At 44.8% G+C, this 16,040-nt stretch overlaps 1 protein-coding gene across 1 annotated transcript; it reads right to left on the bottom strand.

The window, feature by feature from the left end:
- Positions 1-13,672: 13,672 nt before the first annotated feature.
- On the bottom strand, positions 13,673-14,355 carry LOC100277906 (uncharacterized). The gene has a single exon (NM_001151351.2). The coding sequence runs from the start codon at positions 14,271-14,273 to the stop codon at positions 13,821-13,823; it is 453 nt and encodes a 150-aa protein (NP_001144823.2). The 5' UTR covers positions 14,274-14,355; the 3' UTR covers positions 13,673-13,820.
- Between the last annotated feature and the right edge of the window lie 1,685 nt (positions 14,356-16,040).

The raw sequence follows: 16,040 nt of genomic DNA, 5'->3' as shown, positions 1-16,040 counted from the left end.
TAATCCGTGTCCACTCCTTTGTGGACGAAGTGGGCAGCGGAGTTCTTCGAGCATGTAAGCTCCCAACTTTCGGCTTGCAAGAAGTAGTCTTTGCCCAAGGCATAGGAGGCTGCGCTATCTGTTGTCTTGTTCCGGCTTTCCCGAGGATTTTCGGGGAAAACTTCTTCTCCGATAGATCTGCTATGCGATGTAGAATTCCTTTATCATCTGCTATGGATGAGATGGTTCCGAAGCAGAACACGGATCCAAGGCGAAGAGAGATCTTGCACTGGGATGTCATGACCATTGAGCTAGCTTAGATCAACGACACACCCCTACCTGGCGCGCTAGCTGTCGATGTTTAGAGCTCGACCGCACACCCAGGTTTACCCCTCGCGATGCTTTTGGCTAGGACAGCGTTGTTGACTGTAACTCAATGGTTTGTGTGGGATGCACGAGGGACGACAGGTAATTTTCTACAGGTTCGGGTCGCTTGGAGAGGCGTAATACCCTACTTCCTGGTGTGGATCTTTATGTGGTAGGTTACAAGAGAAGTCTCCAGTGTGGAGAAAAGCTAATGAGATAGGTAGATGGTCGATGGAAATGATGGGGGTACCCCCTAGGCCTTATATATTCGACCGTGGGGCACTACATACATATGTGATGATGTGTACCTAAATAATAGTGAACCGACTGAACTGATCTTCCTACAGCCTTGCCGACTTATCCTTGATCCGTCTCGATATTCAAGGATGCTGCATGCGAGAAAGTCGGGAGGACGCTATGGATAGCGCTCAAGTCTGACGGGTTGCTTGGGCCCGAGTCTGCTTCTTTCTCGTGTCGGCCCACTTCACCAGTAGTTCTCTCCCAGCCCACGAAGGGGGTGGCCTTGCGAGGTAACAGACCCAAAGCCCCTCGCGAGGCCTTCTTGCCTTCTTGTGGACCCAGGGGATATCTGTCCCCCACACGCCTCTAGTCGACGTAGATCCAAAGAGAGGTGAAGATATGAGGTAGAGGGAGGCTAAACTAGGGCTACTCTTAATGCATAAGGTAAAACAAGAAGCAGAGTTGATTGGATTGATTGTGGGGGGTTCAATCGGACGTAGCCCTTCATCTATATAAAGGGCGGAGGTCTGGACCCGTTACAATTCAGTTCTCGAGTTAATCCCGCAAGTTTAGCTAACAAATCCTGCAAGAAATCTGGAACTTTAACTGATTCTACGCATGCGCGGACGGGCCTACAAGGCCGGACCGTCTGCCTGCCCACTTTGGGGTTCAACATATGCCTCCCTACCTTTTGGTGGAGGTTAACGAACCAAAAGCATATGTACTACCCACAGTCTTCGGAAAACAATAGATCTCATAAGTCATCTTGTTCCCAAATTAATAACTAAGTGTGATGCAAATCACTAGATTTTTAACCCAATAGAGTGTTTGTTCAGTAGAGCTCTAATGCATAAAGGTCATTTCGGATTGCATCTTTCTCGGCCATGACCATGTGATCAATAGGTCAAAAGGTATAGAATGGGGTTGCCCCTAGCCCGGATAGGCAAAGAGACTATGCATGTACCATGGGTTCATGTCGTACCGTTCCACATTTAAACATGACAATACATCGACAATGAGTAGGGGGATGGAAGGTATCCTGGCATCATTGGATGAATAGGCGGTGCTTGCGGTGTTGCCTTTTGGGCCGTCTTATTTGGTCGTTTTGTTTTAGCGGGTGCTTGTGGCTTCTTTGTTGGCCAATCACGTAGAACGACCTTCTTGTTAATGTATTTGGAGAGCAATTGATCAAGAGTAGGGACAACTTTGACTAGCCGACCATGTGCGTTACATGTGCTTTGCCTTTGATCCCCTTCTTTGCTTTGTGTGGAGACCGACGCCTCTGGCCATCGGCGGGCTGTCCGCATGAGCACTGGACCGTCCGCGCATAGGTGCAGGACTGTCCACGATGCTCGAGTCAGGGAGCTTTGCTCGGCTCCTCGATTGAGCCTGCCACTCGACTCTTCTGGACTTGTTTGTCTTTCTATCCAGAGCTTTCCGAGCAATCCCTCCTTGTGATATATTCGACATGTGAGGATCACCAATGATGACGTTTTTTCCTTTGCCTTTATCGGGCACTTCTAGCCGAACCAAGACCCTTTTGCTTGCTACATCTATTATATTAGTAGGAAATGGTTGCATGTCCACTTGCATTTCCTAAAAAATCAACCAGCCCTCATTTATGGCCGGTTGTATCTGTCGACGAAAAGCATTATGTAATACCCAACTTGTGGATAATAAAAGAGAGGGATTAATCTTCTTATATGTATTGCCTTCTATTCATGAGAAATATTAAGAATCATATTTAAAGTGAACAAAGTAACTAATGAAGAAACTAATCTATGCATCATGTTGGAGTTTTGTTTATGCACTTAACTATAATAATAATGAAAATAATATTGAAATTAGGGTCTAACCTAATTTGAAATCTAGAAGTTGAAAATGACATAGAAAAGAAAAGGAAGGGAAAACTATACTATAAAGAAAAAGATATAAATAAATAATTATATCCATTCATGCTGGTATTTATTTTTGATTTGTGCATTTAATCTAAGTGTGAAATTCACAACAAAAAAGCGAATTCAACATTCCAATCTAAAAAAATAAAAGAAAATAGAAAAGAAAAAGAAAAAAAGAAAGGAAAAAGAAAAACGTGTGCTGGGCCAAAACAGGGGTCGGCCCACCTCCCCTTCTTCCGCGCAGCCCAACCGGGGTTTGGCACCGACACGCGAGCCCCTCCCGTCAGTGCATGTGTGTCTCCGCGCGCACTTCCCCCCATCTAGTGACTGACAGGTGGGCCCACAGGGGAAGTGGCGACCGTGGGATCTCTCAGCTCTCCCTGACTTGCGCGCCCGTTTCTCTAGCTAGTGGCCCTCGCTTGCCAGATTCTCCTCATTCATTGGCAGGGTCGTTGCAACCTGAAAGGGAAATATGCCCTTGGGCCATTTCCATAATGTTTTGGTGATTAAATGTCCAACACATAAGTGGGTAAGATATTATGTGCCAAACAAGCAAAAGGTGCAAACCATGAAACAAGGTACGTTTCTAGACTTAGTACATTGTTTTGAGTACTAACATATTTTGTCTAAGTGCTAGAAACAGACAAAAGAAGAAAAGAAAAGAGATGCAAAAGACTTGGCTTGGTACAACCAAATTACAGCTCGGCTTGGCACACCGGACTGTCCGGTGGTGCACCGGACAGTGTCCGGTGCGCCAGGCTGGCCTCCGATGAACAGGCCGCTCTCGGGAAAAATCGGCGGCGTACGGCTATAATTCACTGGACTGTCCAGTGAGCCAACGGCCGCCAGCGCAACGGTCGGTCATGCAATCCGCGGGCGACGCGTGGCCCGCGCCAATGGTCGGCAGGGGGCACCAGACTGTCCGGTGTGCACCGGACAGTGTCCGGTGCGCCAACTGCCGCGAATCTGCAACGGTCGTCTGCGCCAAAATAGGAAGGAGATCGCGCACCGGACATGAATAGTAGCTATCCGGTGGTGCACCGGACTGTCCGGTGCGCCACCCGACAGAAGGCAACTTTGGCCTTCCTTGTTGGTCTCCAACGGCTCCTAGCTGCCTTGGGGCTATAAAAGGGACCCCTAGGCGCATGGAGGAGTCATCCAAGCATTCAAGAAACATTTTAAGCCTCTAAGACTCCAACTTCGAGCATTTGATTCTTTGAGATAGTGACTTGAGCTCCATTTGAGTTGTGAACTCCGTGGGTTGTGTTTTGAGCTCAAGTTGTGACTTGTGTGCGTGATTGTGCTGTGATTTGAGTCTTGTGTGTGTTGCTCTCCCCTCCCTTACTTCCGCGCTTTCATTGTGATCTTTGTTGTAAGGGCGAGAGGCTCCAAGTTGTGGAGATTCCTCGCAAATGGGAGAAAGGAAAAAAGAAAGGAAAAACTGCGGTATTCAAGTTGATCATTGGATCACTTGAAAGGGGTTGAGTGCAACCCTCGTCCATTGGGACGCCACAACGTGGAAGTAGGCAAGTATTACTTGGCCGAACCACGAGATAAAAATCACGTGTCTCTTGTGTGCTTTCCCGTTGATTATTTGTTCACAAGAACTCGTTTCAAGCTACTTAGCCGTTCTAACTTACATAACAAAATTTTGTGGCTATTAGTGTTGAATTTTACAGGATCACCTATTCACCCCCCTCTAGGTGCTCTCACAACCACCTTGCACAGAGGCCGGAAGCTGAGTTGGAGTCCGCCGCGACCTGATGATAAGACCCCCCTAGGCGCCTCCGCAGTTCCCCGAAACCCCCGTGTGCTAAAATTCCACAACCCCACAACCTATTGGGAGAGCCTAGCTAGGTGAATCGACCGCCGCCGTGGGTTCCTCTTCTGCGCCGTCGGTGGATTCCGTCAGGGCCGGGAGTCCGTCCTTTGGGTGTCCAGCGCTTGCGTCGTGGGGCGAATTGCTCATCGGCGTTTACAACACCCCACCGACCGCCTTTCACCGTGGCAGTGACCTCTGCTACTCCCCATCACTGGTATGGCCATCGACCGGTTTCTATTCCTTCCTAGCTTTGTATAGGATCAATTGATTTGGATTTATAGCATTGGGGCGCTAGATTGGGTATCACCGGGGGCGGGTACCTCCACCATTTGTGGGTTGCAGCCATCGGCGCGCCGTCGGGTGCGGAAGAAGAGTGTCGGCCATCAGATCTAAGCAGAGGGCTAGTATTAGATGAGATTACTGGTTCACCCGGCGCCGTGCTCGCTCGTTCGATACAAATTGGAGGGGCGGGATTAGTCGACACCCAAATTAAATCCGGACCATCGTTGTTCCATCATGCGGCCTCGGTGCGATCCACCTTCATCGCTTTATCCGGTCTATCAGATCGAATTTGAACGACCGAAAATGCGTACCGATTCATTTAAGTGTGGGTCTGATCTAGGATGTCGGGATTAGATCCGACGGTCTGAAGCGATGAATACCTCTTCGGCCGAGCGTATTTACAGCCGGGACCCCCAGTTTTTAGGTAATCAACCCGCCATCCCATGTGTGTGGGAAAGAATTTAATCCAGACTCTAAAAAGTTGCAGCTTTTCTAGGAATTGTGCGTGCAGTCCAGGTAATAAATAAAATCAAATAAAGGGTATAGGAAATGATTTTCAATGTGGAAATATTTATGGAATCTTGTAAAATTTATAAGTAATTCATTTTAACTCTTTTTTAATCCATTCCAGTTGCATTAATTTTGTATTAATATTGTTAATCACCTCGTAACTCGGTTTTATCATAAAACATAGACTAAAATTATTCACTTAATTTATTTTATATCAAACCCGTAGAAACTTCGGAAAATAATAACTCACTAACCGTAACTCTGAATTTAGTGGTTCTCGAGCCTACGATCTCATTGCGACACGTAAATTATTATTATGCAATATGTTCTCATATTTGGTGTGCTGTTAATTTCTCCTGTACCATGTTTGTTTGAATTGTTGCGAGTAGACGGGCAAGTGACTAAGGACCCAGAGGCTCAGTAGGAGCTTGTTGAAGGCAAGTTGTGCCCTTGATCACTTCTATTTACCCAACAATGTCCCTGTTAATCATTATGATCTGTATAGGTTAATTTTTATGGGACCCAATAGGTCACCCCAGTTTGGCTATATTTATACCTTGTTTACCACTAAACTTTTGGGTAGTACATGTTATTGCTTTATGTGGTTTTGGGTGTTAGGATACATATTATTCATGATCATGCTTTTATTATCAGTTTGTTATTTACTGTTCATGACAAGATCATTATGTTAATTAGAATATGGAGCGACCACCCGGAAAAACAGTGCTACCACAAGAGTGGTATGGGATGCCCTTGGCTGACTAATTAGGAAAGCTAGTGGAGGACTATATTACCCGAAAGGGGCAAGGGCAGTAGGGGAGTGGTCGGTATAGGGAGGTTCTTGGGTTGATTTTGCTGCAATGGCTTTTCAGACGGGGGTTCCTATGCTGCGCTCCCTAGAAATTGTAGCAGGTTTTCTGAAGCTAGTGGAACTTTGTAAAGGCCTCGTAGTGTTACCCTGCCTCGCTTCCTTGGTAGAGGTGTATGGGATTCACGACCCCGTGGTAGATGGGTAACATGACTTGTGGGTAAAGATGCCCAACCTCTGCAGAGTATAAAATTGGTATATCAGTCGTGCTTACGGTCATGAGCGGCTTGGACCCTCAAATGAATAACTTATGGAATTATATTTAACTGGTCATTTGCATCGCATTGTGGTTTATTATTAATTTTGATCTATTATTACTCTGGTTTGGTATATACTTACATTTAGTAACGGCTAATAAAATTTGACCAATTCATTAAAAGCAATGCTCAGCTTTAACCGTTATTTGTTGATCAGCCTTACACTTCACATGAATTCTCACCTTTGGTGAGTTCATGCATATTATTCCTCATAACTTGTTGAGCTATGATCTTTTGTGAGCTCACCCTTGCGATATGTAAACCCCCCACCGGAGAAGAACATGTGGTCTAGGAGGAGGCCTACAATGAGGAGTATGAGTTAATCTAGGTGGCGTCTCCTAGTCAACTTGATGGCACCAGGGAATAATTATTTAGTTCGCTTTATTGTTATCATTTATTTTTGTAAGACACTTCCGTGATGTAATAATATGTGAGACATCTATCTCTATACACTTGGTCATTATATGTGATGTTCTCCTTTGACGCACATATGAGACGCACCCGGCTTTATCCCTTAAATCTGGGTGTGACAGAAGTGGTACCTGGAAATGTTGACTGTAGTACAAAACCTAGATGGAACTGGACAACACCCTTACCTACTTACCTTACTCTGATTCTTTCTATACTTTTCTTGATCATGTCTCACCTTTGGCTGTTCTACTCTGACTACTCTTACCTTTGCTACTCTAGGAAGACAAGAAGGATTTCACACCTTGGAATCCTACATCTACAGACTTCCTAAAGAGATAGGGGACCTAAGACAAAAAATACATATTTTCTCTATTTAAAGTGTTTGGATGTTTGTTCTGAGGATAAATGCTTGATTTGCTTCTTTGATTGACTGAAATAGTATAACAGGGCATTCTAGTATATACCACCATAAGGTAATGAATTAGTATTAGTAGGTGACACACTAATATACTGAGGTATTAAGACCCCAAAAGGTCATGTCTCGTAATTATTCGTCTTATTTGCAATTCTATCTTACCATGTGTTTCTAACCCAGATGGTCAATACCAGGAAGGGAGGCGGTATCGATCTACATGCCAATGACCGTCGCAGGAGGATTGCTAACCAACCACAACCAGAGATGAATCCTCCACCGAACCCTCCACCGGCTGGGATAGATCCAGTAGCTGCCGCTCATATGCAGCAGATGCAGCAGATGGCAAATACTATGTCAGAAATGCAAGCTCAGATGAGGCAAGAATGTCAGGAGATGCACCAGGAGCGGCAGGAAATGCGACAGGAGATGAGACAAGAACGACTGGAACGACAGCAACAACCAACACTACCTCCACCCCCACCACGACTGGGACAAGCACCGAGAATTCATGAGTCACAAGCCGCCCACATTTTCAAGGTCTCCAGATCCTCTACATGCTGTTGATTGGCTGAAGTCAGTGGAGAAAATGCTCAATATTGCTCAATGTACTAATCGAGAGAAGGTGCTATATGCGTTGGGTCGTCTCACGGGCCCCGCTACTGATTGGTCGGACTCCTACTGTGCTGCCCATGCTGCTGCCAACACTATTACCTGGGCAGATTTTTCTACACAATTTAGAAACTATCATATTCCTGTTGGCCTGATGAAAATAAAGAAGAAGGAAATCTTGTCACTTAAGCAAGGCAACATGACATTTAGTGAATACCAGGATAAATTCATTCAGCTGTTAAGGTATGCTTCAGAGGAGGTGGCTGATGATGAAAGGAAGCAGGAGCAGTTCATGGAGGGACTCATTGGGCCACTTCAGTTCCAGTTGATATCCCACACCTTCCCATCTTTCCAGAGGCTTTTGGACAAGGCCATAGCTGTTGTACACAAATGTGTTCAGCTGGCGAGATTTAGAGGAAGGCTATCACCCAGGGTTAGGGGAGTAGTAGCATCCATCCTCGCTATGTTCCACCCCAGGGTACACTAGCTCGTCCTGGAAGAGGGCAACAGTCCTACCAACGATTTGCTCATTATACACCATAGGCAACTCCGCAGACTCCACATACTCGTCAAGCTGCCCCCACTAGCAACCCGATGAGACCTGCTGGCAAGTGTACTACTACGGTCACCACTTGCTTCAAGTGTGGTGAGGTTGGGCACTACGCCAATGCTTGTCCGAAGAGGAACCCCAACACTCCGGCTCGAAGCAATGTTCAGGAAGCAACAGACTCCGGCTTCCGGCAAGGGGTTCAACATTTCCAGAGTCAACCAAGTCAGTGGTGATGCTACTGCTGACGGTGCTGATATTGCTATTGGTACATTTTATATTATTTCGGTTCATGCAGCTATATTATTTGATCCTAGAGCTACACATTCGTTCATTTATGGTCGCTATGTCAATACAAATGGTTTACCACTTCAAAATATGCAAAAACCCATGATAGTAATAACCCCTAAAAGGCCCATTGAAGCAAATTATATGACCAACAGATTAACACTTCCCGAGCAAGGAGCTATCCACGAGGAAGATCAGGAGCCAGCTCCCGAGCCTGCCACAGAGGATCTCCCCGCAGCCCCAGCATTTGAAGGCAAGCCCCGGTTTTATGAATAACCAATTTATATATGCTACTTTACTACACTTAATGTTTGTAGGCTTGTAATGTGCACTTAAGTGTAGGAGTTGCTTGAAACCCTTAGTTGCATGAACTCAGGATTCATTTTTGAGATGGATACTAGTATGCTAGGTCGAGTAGCTGCCTTGCTAATTAGGATCTCGGTAGAAGTTGAGTGATTTTTCTAGCACTCGCGCGAGGTCGGGATTGATTGTATTTATCTTTATAACGGGATCTATGATGGTGTATGGACTTGGATCCAGGGTGGATGCCTTGTCCATGAGACAGAAATGGAATTAAGGATTAATGTGTGGATACCTGAGTCAAGCGTTTGAAAGTATTAAACACATGTCGGGAAATATGGTAACCAGTAAACCTAGTACCTGAGTGAAGCTGAGCGTGGACTTTCCCCCTCACTTGTCCTGAGACTGGGTCTCCCATGCTAACTATGGTGGGTACAAGTGCGGTCACTGCACGACGGCAGCCGGGGTCAGTGGAGCATTGTATGCCAAGGCGGTGAGCCCTGTCCGCGAACAGGGAATTGATGGGGACGGTTGACGTGTGTGGGGAAGGAGTGCCCCTACATGTCGTGTGTTTAGGTTTACCTTGAGGTTTTAAAACTCGATTCGAATCGTCTGCTTCTCGTAGCTAATGAGACTGCTTGACCCCTTGTACTACATTGAGTAAAAAGTGGAACGAGGTTTTACTTGAGATAACTTGTTGATTGTGATAAATGATTGTTACCATGTATGCTTAGAAAGGAGCACACCTAGCTAAATTAATGATGATAAAATTGGAAAAGCTAAAACTTGATTTTAGACTCAGCTAGTGCTTTTGGCAAACCAAACTCCTCAGCCAAACAGCTGCATGGTCTAGAGGTAGAGGAGTAGACTCCTCACACTGGGTAAGTCTAGTTGAGTATTAGTATACTCAGCCTTGCTTGTGGCACAATTTTTGTAGGTATGCTACAGGACATGGTTGATGGTGTGACTTGGCCTTCCACCTTGCCACCGGGCTGGACGGTCGAGTGGGATGCTGCTCCGACAGGAGAGGAGCAGGAGGAGTAGTGGGCTAGGCCTTGCCCTATTCCTCAGCATTCGACGTTATCGTTCATCCGCTGCACTTTATTTATGAACTTGTCCCCTTTCACTTAAAAACTCTGATTTATGTAATAACTCAAGTACTTAATTTGTGGTTTCATGCTTTATTGTATTCTCTCTATGACTCACCTTCGAGTGAGCTAGTGGTATTTGATCCCGGGAAAGTGGCTTCATTAGACTAGATCTCAGGGACCGACAGGTTATTCCGATTTAAGTGTGTTGCTGCCTCTAAGGCATGACTTGGGCACTTAAGCTAGAATAATTCGGATGGTTCCACCACACTTAGTCATTTTTGGAGAACTTTGTGGGCTAAATTAGGAACTAAGCTGCTATTTTCCACTACATGTCATCCCCAAACTGATGGACAAACTGAGGTTGTGAATAGAACTTTATCTACCATGCTTAGGGCTATTTTGAAAAAGAACATAAAAATGTGGGAAGAATGTTTGCCTCATGTTGAGTTTGATTACAACGGTTCACAACATTCTACTACTAAAAAGAGCCCTTTTGAGATTGTTTATGGATTTGTACCTCGAGCCCCTATTGATTTGCTGCCTCTACCAACTTCTGAGAGATTGAATTTTGATGCTAAACAACGTGCTGGGTTGATGTTGAAAATGCATGAGACCACAAAGGAGAACATAGAAACCATGAATGCTAAATATAAATTTGCTGGTAGTAGAGGAAAGAAGCATGTCACTTATGAACCAGGTGATTTGGTTTGGCTGCACTTGAGAAAGGATCGGTTTCCTGATTTGAGGAAGTCAAAGTTGCTTACGAGAGCTGATGGCCCTTTTAAAGTTGTAGCTAAGATCAATGATAATGCATACAAACTTGAGTTGCCTGCAGATTTTGGGGTTAGTCCCACATTTAACATTGCAGATTTAGAACCATATTTGGGTGAGTAAGATGAACTTGAGTCGAGGACGACTCAAATGCAAGAAGGGGAGGATGATGAGGACATCCCTCCCAATGATACACCCATACCTACTACGCAGCAAGGACCAATGACAAGAGCTCGTGCATGAGAGCAAGTTATCAGGTAAACTCGTTCCTCGCTGTCCATAAACCATCATCCATGAATGGGGTACTACTAAATTCTTGTGATGCTTTTCTTATTCATAGGAACTTGGGACATGAACCAGATTGGAGGGAGAGCAATCACGACAAGAAAGCAAGTGTAGATGATCGGATCGGACCATACCAGTTCGGCCCTACAGGAGGGGGCAACTTCGGAAGGCCATAACTCTTAGCTTCAATTATTGTTTGAAGCCCATGAGTACTTGTTGGTAAGCTCCTGAAGTCTACTTTCAGATGGATTCAACCTCAAGACGAAATTCCAAAGGAGTTAAGCAGAATTGCCAAAATGAGGTTCAGTCTTCCACTAGAGGCCCATGTATCTAGTTCAGACCACTAGAGGCCCATTCTAAGTTAGGGTTTACACCCCTCCACGCCTCTTGGCTGCTCCCCCACCTATATAAACCACCACCAGCCACCATTTGAGACTTGGGTTTTGTTTGGTTGTAAGTTTAGCTGCTGCTACTTTCTGGCAAGCGCGTGTGTCGATTAGACCACCCGATTTGCTGGATTCAGAACCCCAACTTCGTGTGTATCAGATTTCTCCTTTGGGCAAGGTCTGTGTGCTGTTTGCTTGTCCACTTGTTCTTTGATTTGCTTGCAGGTTCAAGGTTGTTCTTGGCACAACAAGAACAACACAAATTGGAGGCGGTGTAACTGTTGCTAAGGTGCAGCCTAGCCCTTGTGGTGTTGTAGTCGGGCAGCACAACGTCGATCCTCCTCAAATCGCGTTATCCCCCACTCTCATCGAAAGGTCGGGAGCAAACCCGAGCGGGTTCCATCACGTGCCCTTCCATCGGAGCCCCGCCTAGATCGGAGGAGAGGTCATTAGGTGGGAAAGGAAATAATAAAATATATGATTGTTTGTGTAGTGTTAAGATATAGAGTAAATATGACTGCGGAGGATTTCAGTATAGAGTAAAGAATTTTGCTGACAGGGACAAAATATTCCTTTTAAGGTAGAAACTTAGAGTAGTATGAGCGTGGATAGCCTAACTCCCTTTAACCATATCTTCCATAATGTATATGATAATCTATTTAATATACATGGTTTTGCTGGTGCAAGTTTTAATTAGCATGATACACATGTTTGGACCTATTCGTTTTCTATACACGTAGGTCATCATGACCATGCTTTATTTTAAGACTAAATTGAAACTAAATGTCCTATTTTTAACAACATTTAGGAAAACCGAATGTTTTATGATTTGAAATGAAGTTTTATAGCTTCAAAGAAGTCATGATTCAATTAATCTAACGTTTTCTATATCACTATATAATCCACCAGTTTAAACTATGCAAAATTCTTCCAACCAAATCACCCCAACACCCATAACCTCCACTAAATCTACTAAAAAAATACATCCAGACTTAACACACCATCAAACCAACGATTCAGATTGCAACATAACCACTCTTTCTTACTCACACAAATCTAATGAATAATATTCAAGTTGTTTGCTTGGCTTTAATTCGAAACGGCTTCTACTATTTCTACTGCAGTGTTTTATCTCTATGGATTACAGCTGCAATAGTCCGAACAACTGGCTTTAATCCGAAGCGAATAGCCTCATTGTTTGGATCATCTCTCATCTCTCCCCCTCTCTCTTCCCCACGACTCCGCCAGTCGTAACCTCCTTCCCTTGTGTCCCCGCAGTCCCCTCCCCCTCACTCGCGCTACCACTGTAAACCCCTTCCCTCGCGCGCTGTCAACCCCTCTCCTCTCTGTGATCATAGTGTTAACACGGATTATATGCCAATGAATTTAGAAAAAAAAATAGTTAATCATGTCAACATATGTTGAAATACAATGAGGCAAAATAAACAGACGCTCCAGATTTCATCACGCTAGCTTTCTATTTGGTAGTCAAATGGAGAAACTACATTTAGTGCCTTATATCGAATTCGAGCAAATGTTATAATTATTATCACACTTGTACGCCATATGAACGTTCTGTGTTGGTACGAGAGTGAGCGTGAGATATGTTGGGTGTGTTCTCTACCGCCAGTCATCAGAGTCGGAGTTTGGATTGGGTTTAACCTAACTATCCATTTATTTAAATTGGGCCTTGATTGGGAGGGCTCACGCTAAGTCGCTAACCTCGGTTGAAGCCCTCGGTCACACGACGCTATATAAAGGATTGAGGGTCACAGCAAAAAGCTAGCGATAGTATCTCGTCAGAAACCCTAATCCACATATATGACCCATCGCCTAGGCGTAAGAGTGACTGAAAGAGCGACAACCAATGGTGGCTCGGATCTCTGCAGCGGCAGTGTGGAGGTGACGACACCGGAGGCAGCGACCAGCCGACCACGCTCCACTACCATCTCGATAGGACGCGTCAACACAACAACAACGAAGGTATGTTACCCTATTTTTCTCAGTTGAATAAATTTATTCGTCATCGAGAATTTCCTAGATACATATTGGTATTCATGGGGCTTAGGAATCGATCCTAGGCATCAAAGAATCTAACGAGAACAACAAAGGGTATATAGCAGTTTGAGTTTCCAAACAGTGCTAAGACTGGTTTAGTAATAAGAGGATTAGAGAGTATCTATATGATGGTAGGCCATGAATCTTAAACTTCGAAGCAAATCCACGAGAGAGAGAGAAGTCGATTATCTTAAGCGTGGTTCAAAAGTATCGTAGACATGAAGAGCAATCGTTGATCGTTACCTACTTCCCTCGATAGGCGCTTGGTTGAACAGATTATCCATCATGTAGTACAAATTTATTCAGAATCAGAGAGATTTTATGAGCCTCAAATCGTACGTACGCGCGAGCCACTTGGTCACGATCCCCCCGTACGGTTACACTTCGTCTCAAGCATACCATGAACCCGAAAAAATAAACATATTGATTTTCCTATCCTACCGCTTCTTGGCCCGCCGCGCCAGAGACGACGAGCCACCGGCGCCGGCATCCCGGAAGATGGAGCAGGGCGCGCAGCAGATGGCGAGCACCCTCGGCGACGGTGGCTCGGCGGCCGGGGCTACGTCCCTGGTCCGAAACGCCTTCCTGCCAGGCACCAGCTCCTCCTGCTTCTTGTGGTGGCCCTTCAGGTTCGGCTTGGCCAGCGTCAGCTTCCTCTTGTCGTCGCGATCTGCCTCGCCGCCGAGCAGCAGCATGGCGACGCTGCCGACGCTCCTCGAGTGCCGCAGCTCCGGCTGCTGGCGTGGCGCCGCCGCGCCGGCGCCCTCGGTGATGAAGCGCTCGTCCCAGACCAGCCCCGACGAGCCCGACCTCCTGAATGTCTGCGCCGACCTCTGCAGCCCGTCCATTCGATGAACTCGTCCAATCCAACAAGTAAAACAACAAAGCATATATAGCGCGGAAAGGGGAGGTAGATTTTCGAGAAAGTTGGCAGAGTGGCAGACATCGGAGCAGTCAAATGATGGTGTCCGTGGAAAGCAAAGAGCAGAGCAAGTGCTTCAGTGGAAACCACTAATCGGACGACGATTAATAAAACAAAAGTAGTGTTGGTAGGAAGGAGTTGTTTGGGCGAGCGCACACACGTTGAACAAAGCAGGCTCCGTCGAGTGCCTGTTTGATTTGGTGTCTAAAGCGACTCCAGGTGTCTAACTTTTTTTATCTAAACTTAGTTCTTTGAAGCTATTAAGATTAGACAGACTGTGACACCTTAGATAGGAAACCAAACAAGCTAGAGGCAGTTGTTACGTCCTGCCCCGGATAGACAACGACTACGTGAATTCTCGGGTTTATCCTATCCCAAGCCACGCCCTAAGATGCTGTCATTTAATGTTAAATGTTATTAAATTTGTGATAAAAATATATTGAGTTCAATAAATTTGTCATACGGGACACAAAGATAATATTCTATTTTAGTACTTTTTTGTTATTATTGAGATATGGCCATATGTGACTTCAATATTTTGTATTTGGTGCCTACTTTTGTGATTAAAAAAGAACATGTCTATTAGAATGCTGGTGGGTATTGGTACCCGATGGCTATCCTCTATGTACCCGTGGTGGGTTTGGATATGTGGTAATTTTGCACCCATGATAGATAGTGGAGTATGGGTAGTTAGGTGTTTTTTCTCAAGTGGGTATGGGTATGGCTAGGAATGGCAACTGAAAATTCCACGTAGGGGAATGACTCCCCATCCGTGTGAGGAGAAAATTCTCCATCTCCATCCCCACGAACGCTCACAAGAGAGCTTTTTTTCCTATCCCCGTCCCCATCGGGGAATTTATCCCAGTGAAGAATCCATCATCGCTAGGAAGTGCAATATCTAAAGACGAAATTTAACATATCTATATCAAATCAATATAAATTTAACAAACAAAATTTAAAATTATAAGGTACATCTACATTAGAGTTTAGTTTGCTATTTTATAATAGACTATGTATTGAGTTTTTATTATACTTTTAACAAGTCAATGGAGTAATTTAGATTAACATAAATTCGTGAGACAGGTACACGGGGAATTGGGACGGAATAGTTCCCCATCCCTGTAACACCTCAAGTGTTAGTTATAGAGATTAACCCAACCCCTACCCTTAAACATATTGTTGCATGTGGATTATTATGGACAAAGGTCACCATACGTAAGAATTAAGGTTATAATTAGATGATAACCATCCTAAAGGGTCTACCCCAACCATCTCACACTAATCAAAGAGGGAAAAATACTAAACCCTAAGTACACCCTTAGAGGCCAAAAGGGAGCACCAAGCAAAAGTGATCATGAAAACCTATCAAATTCCATAATCATGAAATGAACCATTTAATAAAATTTATAGCCCACTAAATAAGTAATAAAGGTTTTGGCCCTGGTGACAGACCTAATGACTCTAATTGGCAAAGTCATGCTAAATTACCTAAACTATCACATGTCAGAAGATGGCCTGTAACGTCCCGAATTTTGGAGTTGAATTTTTTATTTTCTTCACTCGCCAAATTCGGGCGTTACCCTTTCCTTTTTCCTTTTCTCCTCGCTAAGCCTTGATCTTTTCCAAAGTTATAGCGAGATTCGGCTTGAGATCTCGTGTAAAGCAAAACCCTAGAAATACTTTATTTTGTTTGCTGCACCATGCCGAACCATGCATTTCTTTTGATTGAGTGAAA

This window comes from Zea mays, chromosome 5, assembly GCF_902167145.1.
Source record: "Zea mays cultivar B73 chromosome 5, Zm-B73-REFERENCE-NAM-5.0, whole genome shotgun sequence".
Lineage (NCBI taxonomy): Eukaryota > Viridiplantae > Streptophyta > Magnoliopsida > Poales > Poaceae > Zea > Zea mays.
The sequence above is the reverse complement of the archived record's forward strand: the minus strand, read 5'-3'. Positions and strand labels throughout refer to the sequence as shown.